Genomic DNA, 20033 nt, shown 5'->3' on the forward strand with positions numbered 1-20033 from the left:
CTAGGTATGTAGTGCTACTGAAGTGTGTGGCTTTCATTGCACACACCACACAACGTTTAGGGTGAGGTGTGTTCCATGTTACATGTTACATGCAGAACATCCCCAGACATGTACAATATGCTAATGGGGGATGCAATGGGTGTATATGGACAATACATAGTGTGTCATACCTTCATATACACATTAACAGACACATAACAGGCAGACACACGTCTGAGAGACCTGGGCCTATCGCTGCTAACTAACTTGACTGTGTGTCCAATGTGTTACAGGTAGGCTGCACACAGCACATGCATAACTGGGCTAGATTGTGGTATCAGTTACCTGTATGGTTGATGGTGACAGTGGTAACCATAAAGTGGTACATGGGATATATACTGGGTGCACCTTGGTGTAATGACAGTGTACACAGCACCCACATCTCCAGTGGATATTGTACTCCCGGAAACCCATGATGACACTTTGACATACCCACTATCACACATTGCCCATGACTATGATACAACCCATTATATATCCCAACAGTGGTACTACAGGGATATGCATCCAATGCGCATGCCACAGGCATAGTAGGGTGTTGCATTGCCATGCCTCACCTATGGGCAGCAACAACACTATTTGTACTACTGTGTGGCAATGGGTATTGTAATAGGAGTATGTGGCCTCAGAATGCTGTACCCTACAGATATACGGACATGCACACATACACACACTTGCCAGAACTCAATGGGTATCCCATGCCTATTGACCCATTTGTACAACACTGTTCTGCTGGTACTGCAAGGCTTATGTAGCCGGTAGAGAGAAGAGCACAACAGGGTACATGTAATGTCCCATACAGCAGCAGCCACGACTGACTATGGCCCTGCCCCATGCTGTCCCTGCTGCAACTGTTTCTGCAAGATCATATTGTGTAGCATGGCACATAAGATGACAATTTGAGTACATGTAGCTGGGGAGTACTGCAAGGCTCAACCGGATGTGTCCAGGCACTGGAACCGTGACTTGAGCATCCCAAACACATGCTCTATTACAACTCTGGTCTGTGTAAGTGCCTCATTATGGAGTTTTTGTTCGGGTGTGTGGGAAATTTCTGATGGGTGTCATTAGCCACGGCTCCAGTGCGTAACCAGCATCCCTCACTAGGTGGCCGTAATTGATGTCCCCACTGCAAATCTGTGGTACAGCTGCATCAGATACCAGATGTGGGAATTGTGATAGCTTCCAGGGCAGCCAGCACACACATTCATTATAATGCACTGGGCATCGCACATGACCTGGCAGTTGATGGAGGAGAAGCACTTGAGGTTGTTGTAGACCCTACCCCGCTCACCAGGTGATGGTTTGATGTGTATGTGTGTGCAGTCTATAGCACCCACTACCTCAGGGTATTCTGCTATTTGGTGGAAGAGATACCTCACGGGTGTTGGGGAAGTATACGTGCTCACTGGCATGTGCTGACATGGCATCCAGGAACTGGTGGAGTACCCTGGATGCTGTTGCCTGTGAGATCCCCATTATATCTCCAGTTGGCCTTTGGAAGGTACCTGTAGCTAGTATTCTTAGGCCTACACATACCTTGGTATCCACTGGGATGGGTTCCCATCTGTTAGTTCTGTGTGTGAGGCGTGGCCGGCACAGCTCAACAATTTTCTGTAAGAGGTCCCTGTCCACCCTATAGCACTCCACTATCTCCAGCTCAGGTAGTTCTGGTAGGTTACCCTGGGTCTGTACACTTTTCTCTGTCTCCTCACTGTGGGTTAGTCAACAGCATTCTCATCCTCACCACCCTCAGCCTCTTCCACATGTTGATGTATGATAGCTATTGCAGACCCTATCATTTTGTTGTTTTTGTTTGTTAAATTTTCCCTGCTTGTATACAATGGTGATGTAGAGTATATGGTAAAAACCAGAGGGAAAAGTGTTTGCATAGTTTATAGTAGTGTTCTGGGCTGGGCTGGGCTGCTGCCTGTGTAATTGGCTGATTCTGATACATTTCACCTGCCAGCTATGCTAGTTCTCCTAGATTACCTTCTTACTGCTGTTTTCCCTTCCCATTGCCTTCCTGTTTAAGCCCGGGGGTGCTGCACAAACACAGTGCTCAAATGTGCACAGATCTGCTATTTCCTGGTTTATTTTTTTTCCTTTAAAACCCAGTGTGTGGCGTGCACACCAGCTTAGGCATTGTAAAGTGTGCTATGCAGCCGCAGAGACACACACACTTGCTTAGCTCTGCTAAGCTAAGGGCAAACCCATGTCACAGGGCTCCAATCCGCTTACAGTATGCCTGACACCCCCCCCCCCTTATGCTGTCAGCTAACTCCTAGGCTTGCACCAATCTATTCCTGCTCCTACACTGTTGGGTGCTGACTAGCATGCAGGGGAAATCTGGGATTCCGTATCATCCCTCTCATTTGCATAGGATTGCCTGCTGATGCATAGTTACATGTCCCACACTGAGCCTCCCCCTTAGCAACCACTATTCATTGGCCATGTTGTCTTCTGCCTGCCATTGAGTATTTTGGCAAAATAGTGATTTTGGTTAGAATGCTTATTTTAGGGTTTTTATTTTATTTTTTGCCCAATCCCATTCGCGCGCTGCTGCCCTATGCTTAAACAGCCAAGCTCGGCTAAAAAAAAAAAAATCAAAGTTAATTTTTTTATTTTTGCAACTGTTTTCCATGCTAATGGCCATATATATGGCCATTGGCATGCTTTCTACATAATATCCAGCCTTTATTTGGAGCTGGCATGGCTCCATTTTGTAGTTTGCAGAAATGTACTCGGTTACTAACCGAGTACATTTCTGCAGATTACACTAGTCCTGCACGCTTCCTGGATTGCAAATTCACCTCATTTACATAGATTTCATCTGCAAATGGGGTAATTTGCATACAGGAGCTAGGTCTGTGCAGGACTAATGCAGGAGCGCTTGTGCATGTCCCTGCAGCCTACTCCTGGACATATTGCCTGCTGGAGCTCCTGCACTAGTCCTGCACACCATGCAGGGCTTGCTGAATCCAGGGGATGGTTTCATTTAAATCAGGCTTTTTATCAGTCTGTAGTCTTAACTGCCATAAGGTCTCCCTTTTTAACACAGATTTCTTGTAATCACCCCATGCAAATTTTTAGGCACTATTTCTAATACAGAAAACAGAAATTTTTTGTAACCCATGTTAAAGTATGCTTATTAAGTGCATTATTATCATGTTTACTTCTTATAACATATAGATGCTCTTTATTTCTAGTTCTTAATTTTCTCATCCTGAGCATATGGCAATGTAAATAAGCCCTAAAGAGTTAGAGTTATAATGTCCTTTCACTTCTAATGCACATTCAGGATTGTGCAGAAATATACTAGGAGCCACAAAAATGTAGGTACACACATCACAAAACACACGTGGAAACATCTCATTATTTTTGTTAGTTTCTACATTGCATATTTAAGTGTTATTTGTCTCCAAATAATGTTTAATAGATTTGGCCTTTTTTACTATAAGCTGTGGTTCTTCCCCCATTATATTTGCAAAATCTTTATTACCTTGGAAAACCTTCTAGTTCTGATGAAAAATATTTTTTATTTTTACATCATCTAGTCATTTTTAAACTCAAACTGTTAACAAATCTATTTTCACCATGCAATTCCTGCTTGTTCCTATGTTGTACAGGCATACTTGCCATTAAGATAGGAGGAAGCTTATTTTCTCTTTTACTAAATATTTCCTGGCTGTAGATGTTAAGAAACTGGGATCACATCCTATTACAATAAACATACGTATAATATCTTGGACAGCAGACATCACTGTGCTTAGTAGTTAACCTTGAGGCCCTGATCATCTGCCCGCTAGGAACGTTCTTTAACTACTAAGGATGGGTTTAATCCCACATTCCAAAGAAATGCAGTAGGTATATTAGACACTCTAAACTGGCCATAGTTGTGAGTGGTATGCATTTTTTGCAGAGTGGAAGATCAGTTATGGCAGGGCTAGCCAAGCAATGATGTAAACATTGGCCGTAGATGATGGTCACTGTTGGAAAAATAGAGCTGTAGATAAATAGAACCATAAAATACTGACTAAACATATCAGCATATCTTATGCAGTAGCTGAGAGCCTTAATATATCTATTCAACTTCTGGGTTTAATTTCTCCAAGTCTTTTGGGTATCTAATACCATGATGGGAATGAACCCCATTCCTAATTCAAAGTTTGATTAAAGTTCATGAAATTAGTATTGTTTCAGTTTTTAATGTTAGTCAGAAGTGCTGTTTGCAGCACCTACTGTGTACAAAAACAACAAATAAAGCACTAATAAAATAAGTAACAAAGGGCCACAGCTCCAAAGGCAAACCAAAACTTTTAATATGTGAGCGTTTTCTGAAGAAGTTTATTTGATTTGAGTGAACGAAAGTGCTCACATATTAAAGTTTTGGTTTGTCTTTGGAGCTGTGGTCCTTTGTTACTTATTTTATTAGCACCTGCAATGTGACCAGAAATTAGGCCTTCTGCAGTTCATATGGAGTTACATGTATCGGTAGCATATCTAAACAGGGACGTCGGGAGGCATACGCACTGTACTGATTTCAGTACAACTTATTAAGAAGGGGTTTAAATTTTCTTGTTTTGCTTTACTGCATGATCAGCTCAGAATGTTGCTCACCACCATGTATTTCCGGCCAGTGCTTTTATTCAAAGCAGGAGGATTCAAGCGGTATTCAAAGCAGGAGGATTCAAGCATTATGTTGAAGTGGGAGGATTCGAGTCAAGTGTTATGTTGGTCTCACTGCAAGGGTTTTGCAACCGAGGGTTGGTGAGAAATTGTGTGTGTGTGTGTGTGTGTGTGTGTGTGTGTGTTGCAACTACTAGCCAGCCCAGTCTAGCATACCATTGTTAGTGTTACTGCACATTTTTTAAATGAGCCAGACATACTATTAACATGATAGCTAAATGAACTTTTCTTTCAGAATTTAATCAACTCATGAGCACCTTTGATGTCAGAAAAATATATAGCTAAACTAAACATTCTTGTGAATGGCCTTAATTCAGTAAGAGCATCTACCACACCATATTTTTTGTAAGGTACAAATTTGATCCATTTCTCAAAAAGCTTAAAATGCTCCAATTTGACCATCATATGTCTGTAATTAAAGATATTATAATCTCTGTATCTTAGCTGAATCCCGTCATGTAAAATTTATTTAATCTAAATATACACCCTCTTGTTCATACTTTCAAAGAGGTATGTGTGTGTGTGTGAAAATGCCCCAGGTGGGATGTACTGGTGATTACTCATGGTGGTGAGTTAGGGAATACCTCAGGCTTGAACCCTGTATCTTGTATGCAGGTGTGAAAGACCTGAATTTTGCAGATTTTGCCTCATATTTGATCTGATCAATATCTGTATCGTATCTGTGGTTTTAAATATTGCAATGGTTGAAATTTGATGGTGCAGGCATTGATGCCTCACAGCTGTAGGTTCTTAGGTTTGGTTCTTGGCTGGGGTGCCTTCTTTGGGGGGGGTCTGTATCTTCTCCCTGTGTTTGTGTGGGTTTGCTTTTGTGTCCTCCCACGTTACAAAGACATGTCTGCATTATTTTTTCCTGGTCCTCTGCTGAGAATTGTGTTTTTTTTTTGTTCCAAGTCAGACTGTCCTGATTAACAAATTGACAGGCATTTAAATTTCAGACTTCAGGTTTCTGAATGTTTGCTTTCTTACATATTTGATGGTGCAGTGGCAGTATTGTTGCCTTACAGCTGTAGGTTTTCTGGTTTGATTCTTGGATCTTATCCCTGTGTTTGTGACATATTAAAACAACTTTTTATTCTAGCAATAAATATATACTAACACAACTTTTTTTAAGTTTATGACTATTTGACATTTGTCCTTATTTTTGGGACTGTAATACCCTGTTATTGGCTTTGTCCAGGTTTTTTGTGCTAAGGTTAACAGCTATGGCAAGAACTGAATTCACTGAATATGTTTAAGGGCTGTATTCCCTCATTACTGGGTTTGTCCAGGTGTTTTGTGCTAAGAGGTTGACAGCTATGGTGAGAACTGAATTCATTAAATGATAGCCATTTAAGTTTCAGTCTTCCTCTCTTTCACAAAGCAGGTGATTTGGCATAGTGGTATGTTGTTCTGACTATTTTGCACAGTGACCTTGGCAGTAAAATGTATGATGGTAACACAGCATTTTTTATCTAGCAGTTTTCAAGATTATACAAGCAATGTTTAATGTGTTCCTGTTTTGCCCTTTTGACCCACCCCAATAAATTTGCTTTTTCCAGACTTCTTGTGCGTTGAGATGTAGTTGAGTATTGCGTAGATTTTACAAGGAACTGAGAGCTGCAGGACATTGCTAGTAGCACAAAAATGCAGAAGGCTGTTGGTTCTACTCCCATAAGGGGTGAATGCTGCTGTACTGAAAGTTAAGACACTAACTATGAGCCTGTTATCAGTTTGCCATCCATTTCCTATTGCAATACTACTAGCTTATTATTAATGTAATTTAGGCAATTTATTCCTCAGTGAAGTCATGAAATATAAAGGTGATTGCTAGCAGCAACCTCTTCATTAGTTAGATTTATTTAACGTGGCATTTATTTAGATGACTTTTTTGTTCAAAGCAATAGGAAGGTGTATCCCTATGATTTAAAAGCAGCCCAGAATTAATTTTTATCTGCCACAGGTAAAATGTATTGGGCAGAGAAGTTTTAATGCCAAGTTTGTTTAGCAGATGTCTTAGTGTTTGTGCTGTAAAATGCAAAATAAAACTTTCAAATGAAGTTCAAATCATCATAGAAGTAAATCAGTATGCACATTAGTGTTTATGGTAAAGGGAGTGAGATAGCAAAGTAATGGATCATTGGAATGGCTGCAGGCAAACAGCCCCAGCTGAACTATACCTCCCAACTGTCCAGATTTTCAAAGAATGAATAGATTTTTGCTTCTTATTTTTGGTTTGTTCCTCAATTTGTGGTTTTCTGGCAAATGATTTAGGAATTAAGTCACTAAATAATGACACACTAGTTTCAGACTTTATAACCTTCAGAAAATGCATGCTAAAATAAGACCTGTTCTATCAACTGTCCCAGTTTATACAAGAGCAATTTTAGTACTGTGTATATGTTCCCTCAATATATTTGGCCTTGTCCAGATTTATTGTATTTACAGGTTGAGAGGTACATGCAAATTGCTTTATAGAATTAGGCATAACCAAACCTCAACTGTCCCTGATTTTGCATGTCGATTCGTTAACTGTGCTCATATTAAAATGGTGTCCCTCCTTTGACAGGTTCCTTTTGCATCACATTTAAAGACTGAGCAATATTTTTAAAAAATGTCCTTATTTTTGGGCCTTGCCTCAGTTTTATTTATGAGTTTGTTGCTGTAAGAGGTTGAGAGGTTTGTGTGTGTGTGTGTGTGTTGTGTGTGTGTGTGTGTGTGTGTGTGTGTGTGTGAAATTTTGCAGAATGTCCAGATTTTTGCCCCATATTTTTTGTCTGTTTCTCATAAATTTTGTGATTTGACATTTGAGCTTCAGACTTCATGTCCTTTCATACTAGCACAAATCCTGTTATTTTAGCAACTTTCTAAGTTCACGAGAACATATTTAATATCTGTCCCTGTTTATTTTAGGCTTTGTCAATGAAACATCCTAGTTAGTGGTAGCAGGTGGTTAGTAATTTACTCAAGCTCAAAACCTGTACCTTAGTTACAGAAAACAAATACAAATTTGAAAATCCTAGCTACACCCCTGTATCTAAATATGACTGTAGATTCTGTTTTGTGAGACCCATTGCTCCTACTATTATTGGAACTGTCTGGGTATCCTTCCACATTGCCCTCATTTCTGTCCGTAAATCCTGGCATTTTATGACTTTGTGTCTCTCTGTATGTAAGACAGTGTAATCACTGGGTGTAGCAGTTTCAATGATCAATGCTGCATTTGTCTTCTTTTCATGGACTACTATATCTGTTTTTTTCACATCTATTTTTTTGAACTGTTGGTAATGGGTGATCTAATGTGATATAAACGTCAACATTTTCTATAATGCTTTGAGGCTTGTGTTTCCAGTATTTCTCAGCTAGTTCAGTATTGTAATGTTTACATAATCCTCAGTGCAACAGTCTTGCCACATTATTACGCCTTTCAGTGTACAGGCCTTTTTCCATTAGTGTATCACATCCAGCAACAAGATGTGCAATTGCTTCCATTTCTGTTTTATAAAACCAGCATTTGTCTCTTTCTCTGATGTGTTCAATGGATTTTGTATACCAATGTGCGCATAGTCCACTATCCTGCCCCATCAATATTAATCTTTTGGCTTTTGATTTACATTCACCTCTCCTTATCCATTCCTGCATCAGATTTTGATCCACATAAGTTTGTTCCAGGAGTATTTTGTATTTGCAATTATATTTATAACTTTTCCACATTTCTTGATTTCTCCTCTGATCCTTATAGTCTTTCTTTTGTTTTTTCGCACGTTCAGTTGCTGCCTGAGTTTTATCTACTTCTGGTTTGATTTCCATTCCTGCTTGACACAGATATGCTTCTGCTAAACTAAGCAGAGAAGACATCTTACAAGTGTTCTGCTCATGTTTTAAAACTTTCACTACATTTGGATCTTCTGAGGTTAGCCGATATTTGCATTGAGGAAGCCCAAACCTTCTTCAGAATGGAGAATATATAATTTTTGTGTACACTCATTTTTTTTAAATAATTTGCTAAGTGTGAAGCATTTTTCTTCTTTTCCTGTCCAACTGTTCCAGTACCTTTTTTGGGGCCAGTCAGTCACCTGAAAAATGTAAGTTAGAACAGGAAGAGCAAATTGGTTTATAGATTGGCCTTTGTTCCTAGATGTCAGTACTGTTTTCAGTATTAATTTTAATCCTCTAAAATATTCCTTACTAAGTTTTGTCCGCATTCATTTATGTTTTATTGTCTCTCCTTCATTAGTTCCCAAATATTTATACACTCCCTCCTGCTCCTTCTCAAGTGTCTTTATATCACATTCATGTCCCAGACTGACATTTTCTTGGGACTGCAGTTTTTCTGGTTGCTTTTGTACAATTATCAAGCCCAAAGTGGAAAAGAGGAAGGCCTAAGATAAGGTTTATGGATGTGGTGAGAGAAGACATGCAGGTAGTTGGTTGTGAGAGAGCAAGATGCAGAGGACAGGAAGAAATGGAAAGAGATGATCTACTGTGGCAACCTCTAATGGGAGCAGCTGAAAGAAAAAAAAAATTGCAAGCCCAAATGGCATTCTTATATCATCTAAGAAAGTTTTGAACACTTGTAGCTGTGCTTTCATTTCCTCATCTGATTACCTAAACAGTTTTAAAATATCCACAAAAAGAAGATGATAAGTCTATACAGTTTGTTGTTTTCTTGGAGCCAAGTTATAGCCATGACCTAGTCGTTTAAGTAGACAGCTTAATGGGTTATAGGGAAGACAAAAGAGCAGCAGTATTAAAGAGTCACCTTGGAATATCCCCTTTTGAATTGTTATCCCTGGGATAATAATTTATCCTTTATCATGGCTTAGCTGCAGAGTGATTTGTCACTGTTTTATGGTCACAGTAATGTAATCAATCAGTGTATTGTGTATCTAATACATCTATAAGCACTCATTCATCCATGAATATGGTATGCTGTAATTTTTTTATAGTCCACCCATGCCATACCTACATTCTTCCTCTTTTTGTAATTCTCCATTATGACTTTGTTTAGCAACAAATGATCATTTGTTCCATATGACTTTCTTTTATTACCCCTTTGTTCTGTTGCCATGATTGAATTTTCTTCTAAACTCTATCAGCATCAATTCCGGTGCATAGTTTATATATCATCAAAAGGCAAGTTATCGGCATATAGTTTTTAGGGTAGCATGTAGGTTCAAGCTCTCCCAACTTCCTTAGAGACATTCAGTATGCTATTCAAGACTATGAGAATCACACTTTAGTCAGGGGGATTACAGCTTGGTTGCAACAAATTACATTAACTCACTAAGTAAACCAGATGAAAAACAACAAATGTACATATAAAATTGCGAACAAACATTTTACTGAACATACTTATTGTCTAGGTCATTTTGAAAATACTAGCCATATTAAATTGCTTATTTATAGAAAATATTGGAAACTTTGTAATCCTGATTCCTGGAAACCTCAGACATAATATTTATTGGCCTTGTTTGGCATCCACCCTTAAACAATTCCACAGGAGTGTTCAAACCTTATTTTATTTTTCAGGTACTTACAGCCTGATGATATATCAGACCCCATCAGTTACTGCTGAAGAAGGAGACACTGTCATAATGAACTGCACTGTGTCACATAATACTTCAGGACCTGTTCGATGGTACAATGAAGCCAATATGGAGAAGTACCTATACTCACAGTTGCTAGGTGACAAATCAGATGAACAAGCCAGTAGGATAGTGTATGAAGAACAAGAAAGAAATAATGATTTTTCCATCACATTTGCAAATATAACCTTGAAAGATGCGGGGGTGTATTACTGTGTGAAGTTTAAATCAGACAAAGTCACTGTGGCTGCAAAAGGAAATGGAACCAGACTTTATGTGAGAGGTGAGTACAAAGTCATTTATAAAGGAATTTTAAGAATATAAATGAAAAAAATATATATATGTGTGCGTGTGTGTGTGTGTGTGTGTGTGTGTGTGTGTGTGTGTGTGTGTGTGTGTGTGTGTGTGTGTGTGTTTATATATATATATATATATATATATATATATATATATATATGTGTGTGTGTGTGTGTGTGTGTGTGTGTAGCCAGACTTAATTAGTAATTTATGAATGTATAACATTGAAGTATAGTTAAAAGAAACAGTGTTCTGTTATTCTTAGGTTATGAAAACACGTTTTAAAGCTAAATATACATCTTAAATAAGGGACAAGATCATTTTCTACAACAAACCCAAGAGAAACAAGTGCAATATGATAACTGGCATTTGTGTTTTGTGCAGTGTATTTCTACATTTTAAATATTCTACAATTTTATCTTTTTCAAATGCAAGGTTTGAATTAATGTCACTGGCATTGACTGGCTTGTCTATAAAAGTTAATAATGATGATACAGATTGTGACAACCTGCATATAAAAATAATTACTTTAATTTTTATTCTGCCAAGGCAATCAAATTTAGGAATTAGGGTGGCTGTTCAAAGATATATTTATCAAGAGATATTTTCTAAAGACCCTTTGGTCAAATTTAGCTGTTGAATGTGACAGTGACTGAAAAGCAAGATTGTTGAATTCCTTTAATATGTGCACATTCGGTGACACTAGTGTTTCACTTCAGGTCTCGGCAGAGTTTTGTTTGAGGACATTAAGGATTCCAAAAATATTAGGTTTAACACTGTGAGATGTCGGGTCTACCTGACAACACCGAAAGCTGACAATGCCGACGATGAGAACACTGACACCAGAAGATCGAAAACTGAGATGACTGATGGATGAAAACCCTGACGCTGAGAACACGGACATGTGAAAAGGCTGTGTAAGTATGCGGTAGTGACGGATGTTAGGGTCAGGGTGCGAGTAAGGTAAGTGTGCGATATTGACGGGCTCTTGGGATAGGGGTGGGTTAAGTGAGTTAGGGTTAGGGCGTGGGTTAGGTGAGTGTGCGATAGTGACAGTCTTTAGGGTTAGGGGTGGGTTAAGTGAGTTAGAGTTAGGGCACGGGTTAGGTGAGTGTGTGATAGTGACGGATCTTATGGTTAGGGTTTGGGTTAAGGTTATAGATAGTTGTGTATGTAAGGTTTAGTGTGGGTTTGTAAGGATTTTGGTGTACTTGTGTTGTGTGTGCACTTTTTGGACAGGGGATTTGTTTTGTTTGTTGATTGTCGGGAGTGTGGTGTGTCGGGCATGTGAGGTTTCGTGTTTGTGAACTTTCGGTTATGTGGTGTCATTGATTTCGTTGTCGGTGTTGTAGTGCGTCGGTGTTGTCAGGTAGATCCGAGATGTCATACTGTTGTGTCCTTTGATGGGTAATGGAGTCTGTATCTTAAAAGAAATGTACTTATTTATTTATGTAGTTATTTATTTATCTTTTAAACTTTTTTTCAGTGGAGACCCAGGGAGAAAATTTCTACACTTAACACCAGTTTTGACATGCACATGAAATACAGTTACATGATATTAGAAGCAATGCAAAATATATATGTGTACATACATGAGAGAGAAAACACTTTACAACAATGTACCAATGTACGTAACCATCATTTAGAAACAGAGCATGTACTTGTATAGATATATACTGGGTTTTTTATATATATATATATATATATATATATATATATATATATAGATATATATATATATTTTTTTTTTTTTTTTAAATATAAGTAAATATTATGAATGATTATGTTTATCTGTGTTTTGTACCTGCTCTGTAAAATTGTACCTCATTGAATGACTTTTTATTTATTTATTTTACTTTCACCTTATTGAATTTAACTATGCTGTCATCAGTACTATTCTCTCTGACTATATGTTCTAGATCTGAAAACTTAACTATCTATAACATTTTCTATCTAAAATGTTAGAAATCATAAAAATTCCCCTAACTTCATAATGGATGTTACTATACAATAATCAAAATAATTGCTAAAATGTAGTTTTGTAGACAGTGAAGGACTGTGTTTTGGAGTTGCTGTCCTGTGTCAGCAGTGAAATACTTTGTGTGATGTAATATTTGCCAGCTGTACACTTGCTACAACTGTACCGTGATTCCTAGTTCTGCAAATAAGTGCAGAGGGGCTGGCTCCATGGCATTGTACATTCACTTGGTACTGCTCTTGATTCATCCTGTAACTGATTGGTGGCCTAGGAAGAGGAGCGATTGCCAGGAGCAGTTGAGAATTAGCAATCAGTCTGGCTCATTCATGGCATGGGACAGAACGGTTATATTCCTGATGCATGGCAACAGTCCTGAGTCACACCCCATATGTAAGCACCATATACTGAATATATGACTTGTGGGCTGGATCTCAGTCAAAGAGTGAACTGCAGTCCAGCAAAGCATTTTAGGTATGTGAAAGCACACACTGCCTCCTCCACTATGGGATTAACACAGCAAGCATTGCCAGGTCATTGATGGAGAACATAAATTCATAGTCTAGCACCTACCAAATGATAAATATGATATCTGGCTTGTCTCTTCCTTCCACTGTGCACGGACTTGGGAGAAAGGATGAAGGACTGCTCCAATGTGAGATATGGGCTAGTGGTTGCAGGAAATAAGCACCAAACATGAAAATAAATAGAGGTGATAAAACCATTACTTCTGAATATCTTCCATCTGGAGTGCTTGGAGTATTTCCAAAGGAAAGTCTGCAGAAATGTGGCTGGACATGATAACATTTCTATAGAAACTATATGGAACAATATTCACATCAGTTATCACAGATTTCTTAAACCACTTCTCCCTGTGATGGTTACAGTGGCAGCAGGCTGGGCATGGTAGACCACAGTTCTGGATCCATATTGGAAATATGAGGTCATTAATTGTGCTCCCTGCAGCTGTGGAAATAAAGTACAATTGTCAGTAAGATATACTGAATAATAGAAGTTACTGTAAATTATTAGACTGTTAAAGCCTTCCGTTTAGCCTGATGTGGAAGAATGCATTCCAGCATTCCTGTTACATATACAGTTGGACTAAGAATAATGCTCTGAGATACTGTAACCTTGGACTTAGTTACATTTACCATTACTCACATTGTAAGTTTCACGGCTTGAGGATCATATTCACAGTCATTGGAATACCAACAGAGTCCACTAACTGTTAGCATTTCAACCACTCCAATCTCAAGCATTCTCAGTAAAGCTGAGAGATATAATCTCTGTAATGTGTCCCAGGTATACTCTAGGGCCTCTTCTCAGTGGACTGTGTTAGTTATACCTCCTATAGCCAGCATCAAGCTGGGATCTTTATCCTCATAAAGTCTGTACAGGAAGCACATTTTTATTAATTAAAATTAATAATAAAGTGTTAAGGTATCTACTGTTCAAACAAGACCTTTATTTTATGTTTGTAAAGTATTAATGTTCCTTTAGATCAGTGTGTGTAGTTAAGATTGGGGTGAAGAAACCAGTTGCCCCAAAGGTAGAAAATAAAAGATTTGTTTTGCTTGTAAACAATTCACACCACAGGACTAGATGAGGCATTATTTTTAAGCAACTCATAACAGGCTTTGTAGTATTTCACTTACTGTAAAACAGTGACATACCACATGCACTTATAAAAATGTATTTCTGTGATATTACAGTGTAGTATAGTTACTATTTTGTAATGAGTCAGCATATGTAGTCATGCATTGTGTGGTCTATCAACATTTTTTTTTCAGTCCTCAAAAATATCACCAATAGTCATGATTAGGTATGACAAAAAAGAACAAATTTTATAGTATAAAGCATGTCAGCATGGCACAAAATGACATTTTTTGGAAAAGCATTTAGCTTCATAGACAGCTTCCATTATGTGTACAAAAAAAGTACAGATGCCTTCTAGTATATAGTTTTGACATTAACACAATTAACTGACAGAGTCATATGGCTTTTATAGCAGTTTCTACACCCAGATAAGCAAGGTAGTCACCCAGGGTTATGAGGTGACAGCTACCTCCAAGGAGCTCCATGCAAGAGTCTTTTAATGAAGGTAAAAGTGTAGTAATCATGGCACTGGGATATTGTGACCATATATGGTATTTTTATGTTGGGGAAGGAAGTTACAATCAAGCCCTTAGAGCACCCGCATGTCCAACAGAATGTTGGAACACATCATCCAGTCTAATATGTACCTGTCTTCACAGCATCCTCTGGTCAATCAGCTGCCTGCATGTGACTTGGCACTGTCTACCAGTTTTAACAACAACAAAATCAAGTGGGACAGCCCATTAGGTATGTGTGTTATAAATGCAATAATTCATGAATCACTGCAGTTTTGAAGCATAAACTGTATTCTGCCTAACATTATTACATCTGTAATATAGTATTTTAGTATCCGAGTGCTTATAGCTTTTCAGAATCTACATTTTGCAATCCATTCTAATGTAAAGTGCAGGCAGCACTCTGATCAAGAACATGGATGGCCGAGCTTGTCAATATGGCAGGAAAACCAACTTTCTGAGACTCCTGACCACTCACACATTAAGGGGTCATTTTTACTCTCCTATGTTATTTTTAAAAAAGGGTTATGTTAAAATAGATTGCTTTATTGTAATGCTGCCATGCCACATTAGGAAAATGTACTTGAATGCAGTTTCTCAGCTCCTGGATGATGCAAATGCTATGGCTGTTCACTTAGCAGACCAAGTAGTAAGAATCCTGGATGTCGCAGAAAAAGTAAAACTGCTGCATTATGAGCTGCCATGGATACATGTGCATCTGAAACAGCTTTCCTTGACTCGGCACTCAACATGCAGTCAGAGAAAATTCAGAAATGTGCCACTTGGGTTGAAGCTCATGAGGAGAAGTTGAAGAAGTTGGCCACAGTAAGTGTCATCATAGAAGATTATAGCCAGAGGAATAATCTCATTAGTCTAATGTGCAATGCCATGGAACGAGTTATGGAAATGATACACCCATCCATCTAACTACTTAAATGAATATCTGATTAGTCTAATGTGCAAAGCCATGGAACGAGTTATCATGGAAAAGATACACCCATCCATCTAACTACTTAAATGAATATCTGATTAGTCTAATGTGCAAAGCCATGGAACAAGTTATTATGGAAATGAGGTTTACCATTACAATTTTGCCGTGCAATTGCACGGCTATGAAGTATTCGAACAACAGATGTTTGAATACTTCATATTTCAGCAGGTTATGATATGATATGATATGAAATTATGATAGCAAACCTGGAAATGATACACCCGTCCAGCTACTTACTTAAATGAATATCTGATTAGTCTAATGTGCAAAGCCATGGAATGAATTATTATGGAAATGATGCACCCATCAATCTAACTACTTAAATGAATAAATTACTTAAAAGTTCACCAAGCTGAGTCCCCAGTTGCATTGTTCTTGGGTGGCCCTCAAGGAAAGATATTCTGGAGCACCACTCAACCAAAGGAGGCTTTATTTCTAGAAATAATATCCAGTTTGTAATGAGAAATAAAAATATGAGCATTGGACTATTCAGCTGCAGCACAAATGTCATCAGTAGATGTTCTGGACCAAAAAGCAGATGAAGTAGCCATGTATCTGGTTGAGTGAGCCTTGGGGGCTTAGGTAACGTCATGCCTTTTTGTGAATAAATCAAAGAGATGCAATCTGTTATCCATTAAACTAGAGTGATGTAGACACTGGATAATCCAGGTATTTTTAAGAAAAGGAAACAAAAAGTTGATCTGATTTTCAGAATTGTTTTTTTCTATCAAGATAAAAACATAATTGTCTGTGTACATCCAGGAGGTGTAGTATGTATTTATTTTTATTGGTAAAATTTGGAAAGAAAACTGGTTAATGAATGGATTGGTTAATATTATCGCTTGAAACAACCTTAGGTGAAAAAGAAAGAGAAATCAGAAAAAAGTCAAGAAAATTTAGAGAAAGAGTCTCCTAGATCTGCTAGCCCCCTTTTCCCCTTTCTGTTTTAGTCCCAGCAACAACCCTTCCTTCTAACTGGCTAAACCCTCCACATTACCTTCACGTTCCTTCAGCTCTCTCTCGTCCTTTTACTGATGAGCAACCTTTGAAAACTCACTTGCCTTTTCTTCCCAACCTTCCATAACAAACCTCATCTCCTTTTAGTATATCTATTATAATTAAACTTATTTTCCACTCTGCTCTACATCTGCGCTCTTTCCCCGAAACAGCCTACATCTCTTTATTACCTCCTAGTGTATGTATCCTATTCTCTAGCCACTAAGTACTTCTTTACAGATGCTATCCAAACACTAGCTAGTCAACTATCACCTAATACCTTCACACTACCTTCATACACCTCAACCCCACCCCCTCCATTTCAGTTCAAACCTATCCCAACCACACTTATTCAAAACCTTTTGAATAAACTGAAACCATGCTCTCCTTCTGCAGACCTACTGCCTTCTGAATTTCTACAGTTATCATCCAAGTCTATTGCCTACCCTATTTCCATACTGATGAATAGAACTATTAGCGAAAGTCACATCCCTACCTTATGGAAAGTCTCCCATATTATCCCCCTGCATAAAGGTGGACACTCCACTGAGCTATCAAACTATCGCCCCATTGCCCTACTCTCTCCTTTAGCTAAGATTATGGCGAAATGTAGCCATAGGCAATTACTCCACCACTTAATTGAAAACAATTTACTTTACAACTGTCAACATGGTTTCAGACCCTCACACAGCACTACCACTGCCCTCCTTTCCTTTATTAATTACATTAACAAGCAACGAAACCTTAATAATCTTTCTTCTGCTCTATTTATCGACCTGTCAAAAGCATTTGACATGGTAAACCACCAGATTCTCATAAGCATACTAAAATCTCTGTCAGCAGACCCACTTTCCATAAAATGGTTCCAATCCTACCTTGATAAACGACACCAAGCAGTACTATGGCATAACACTCTATCCACCCATCTACCCATTACCTTAGGTGTCCCTCAGGTGTCCATACTAGGACCTCTCCTCTTCTCCATATTTATTAATGACCTTCATCTAGCTATCCCCTAAGCCACTTGCATACAATATGCTGATGACTCCACACTATTATGCTCAGCTACATCCTCCCATGACCTTCACTCTCTCACCCAGAAGGTATTCAACATAGTTGAACAATGGTTCACTCAGCGTTGCCTTCTTTTGAACCCAAAGAAAACCAAACGCCTCCCCTTCACTCCTACTCAAAAGTCCTCTCCACTTTATTTCTCTGTGACATCCACCAATGATACTATAATATCTCCAGAATCTATTACCAAGCTACTAGGTGTCACCATCGACAATAATCTGAACTTCGACATACACATCAACAATGCTATAAAAGACTGTCAACAAAAAAATTGTCACTCTCTATATGATTAAACCCTTCCTTTCTCCTACTGCCAAAACTACTATAGCTCACACTCATTTGATCTTTACACTCCTTTATGCCTCACCAATTTTTACTAATCTATCCAAGACTAACTTCAGCAAATTGGAATTCACCTATAATAACATTGCAAGATTTGCAACAGGCAACCCATTTAGAACCCACCATTGTATTAATTTAAATCAGCTAGGATGGTTAGAACTACAACACCTGATTAAATTTCACCAACTAACCATTGCCCACAACATTCTTTACAAACCTTCTAATACTCCTATTTTATCTAGCCTTATCACCCCCTATAAAACTCTGAAGTCTCTACGCTCTTCACACAAACTTCTTGTACACACCTCTAAATCTAATAACAGGGCTGGGGATTCTCTCTTCTCTAATACTGTAGGTAAATCCTGGAATCTTCTCCCTAATGACCTCTCCTCACTCACCTCCTTATCACTCTTCAAAAACAGACTTAAACTTTACCTCAAATCATACTGGCTATGCCCTTGTACCAAACCAGACTAGTCATCCATCTCTTCAAACTTGACTTTGCCTATCCAGTGCTTACTATCCACTGTTACATCTTCCTTCTTATTATATTTTTCTCATCTCTCCCTTTTTTACACTATTTCTATCCTCTGTACATACATATTTTTAAGTAAATCCTTAGTAACATCACTACACAACTAACCTCCTTTCTCTACAATTACTTTACCTGTATGATGTCTCTGTACCTTCAATTTGCACTGTTTATGACTCTTGCCCTCTTTGTACACCCTGTGCTAACCTCTATGCTGTACTGCACATGTTACCATTGTTGATTATTTTTATTATATTTGCTATTTTTATTACAATATATGATTTTTGTTGTTTGTACTTGTATTTGTATTTTATCGTGTCTTGGAGCTTATCTCCCTGGGCCTCTACTAAAAATGGACATATATCCAGTTAGACTAGCCCGGTCAACAAATGTAAAATAAAATAAAATACTTACTGATTTTTTTCTTTTTTTGTTCTTCAGCAAACACTCAAGGCTTAGGCTCAGCCCGCTCTGTTCGCCCTCACTTTGCTCGGGTTCAGTCCGCTCCCCTACCCTACACTCATTCCCACCCACCCCACTTCCCCTAAATTTGTACACTAAGCACCTTGTACCTTCCCTCAAATTCAATCTCCACCTAACCACTTCTCCCACATACTCCTCCTTCTACTTAGACCTTTAACCACACTCCTACAGCCTTAAGTCCTCTCTACTCTAGACATTTACCACATCCCCTTGTTCTCACTCATCTAATACTAACTACTTCCAACCCCAAACCATTCCCTAACCATGATCCTGCATTTGACAGTAACATCCCTACTATGTCTGCTCACCTCTCTTTCATCTTATCATACCAACCTACTCTACTCAAAACCAACACCAACCTTATCCTACATCAATAATAGCCAGTTTAGCTCTACATCATTTACCATCTCTCCCTCTTTGCATAACACCTTAGTTACTCATCTATTTAAATACAAAATATTCCAATTAACCCCCCATTCTCTCTGCTAAACTAAAACTTAAACATCTAACTCACAAGCTCTTTGCTCCCGAACCCTACCTATCAGACACCATCTACATCATACCCAGTCTCTGCCCAGACCACCCACCTCTCAACCTTACTAACCACTATTCCTTCCCACACTGTTTCTCCACCTTCCCATTTCCACATACCCCTCTTCCCTAAGAACTTATCTATACTATGCATCAGAGTACAAAGCCTACCTAATAAAGCTACTGATCTTCATGCATGGATCTCACATTATTCCTCTCACATATTAGCGCTATCTGAAACCTTGCTTAAACCTCATATCCCTAACACAGATATTCTTCCCCCTGGCTACAACACGTACCACCAATATCAATCCACAAAAATGGTGGTGGTGTTGAATCCTTTACTTAGACCACCTCACCCTCTCTCCCCTTCCTGTTACTATAA

General features: G+C 38.5%; 1 protein-coding gene across 2 annotated transcripts in view; it reads left to right on the top strand.

The window, feature by feature from the left end:
• The window catches only part of LOC122812287 (basement membrane-specific heparan sulfate proteoglycan core protein-like), a 422530-nt gene that overhangs the window by 190608 nt on the left and 211889 nt on the right, over window positions 1-20033 (top strand). For both annotated transcript variants that reach the window (XM_044084688.1, XM_044084689.1), the window contains one exon: window positions 10258-10596. In XM_044084688.1, coding sequence (XP_043940623.1) covers window positions 10258-10596 — 339 coding nt within the window. The remainder of the gene's footprint in view (window positions 1-10257; window positions 10597-20033) is intronic.

This window comes from Protopterus annectens, chromosome 9.part0 (genome assembly GCF_019279795.1).
Source record: "Protopterus annectens isolate FY-2018-M chromosome 9.part0, PAN1.0, whole genome shotgun sequence".
Lineage (NCBI taxonomy): Eukaryota > Metazoa > Chordata > Ceratodontiformes > Protopteridae > Protopterus > Protopterus annectens.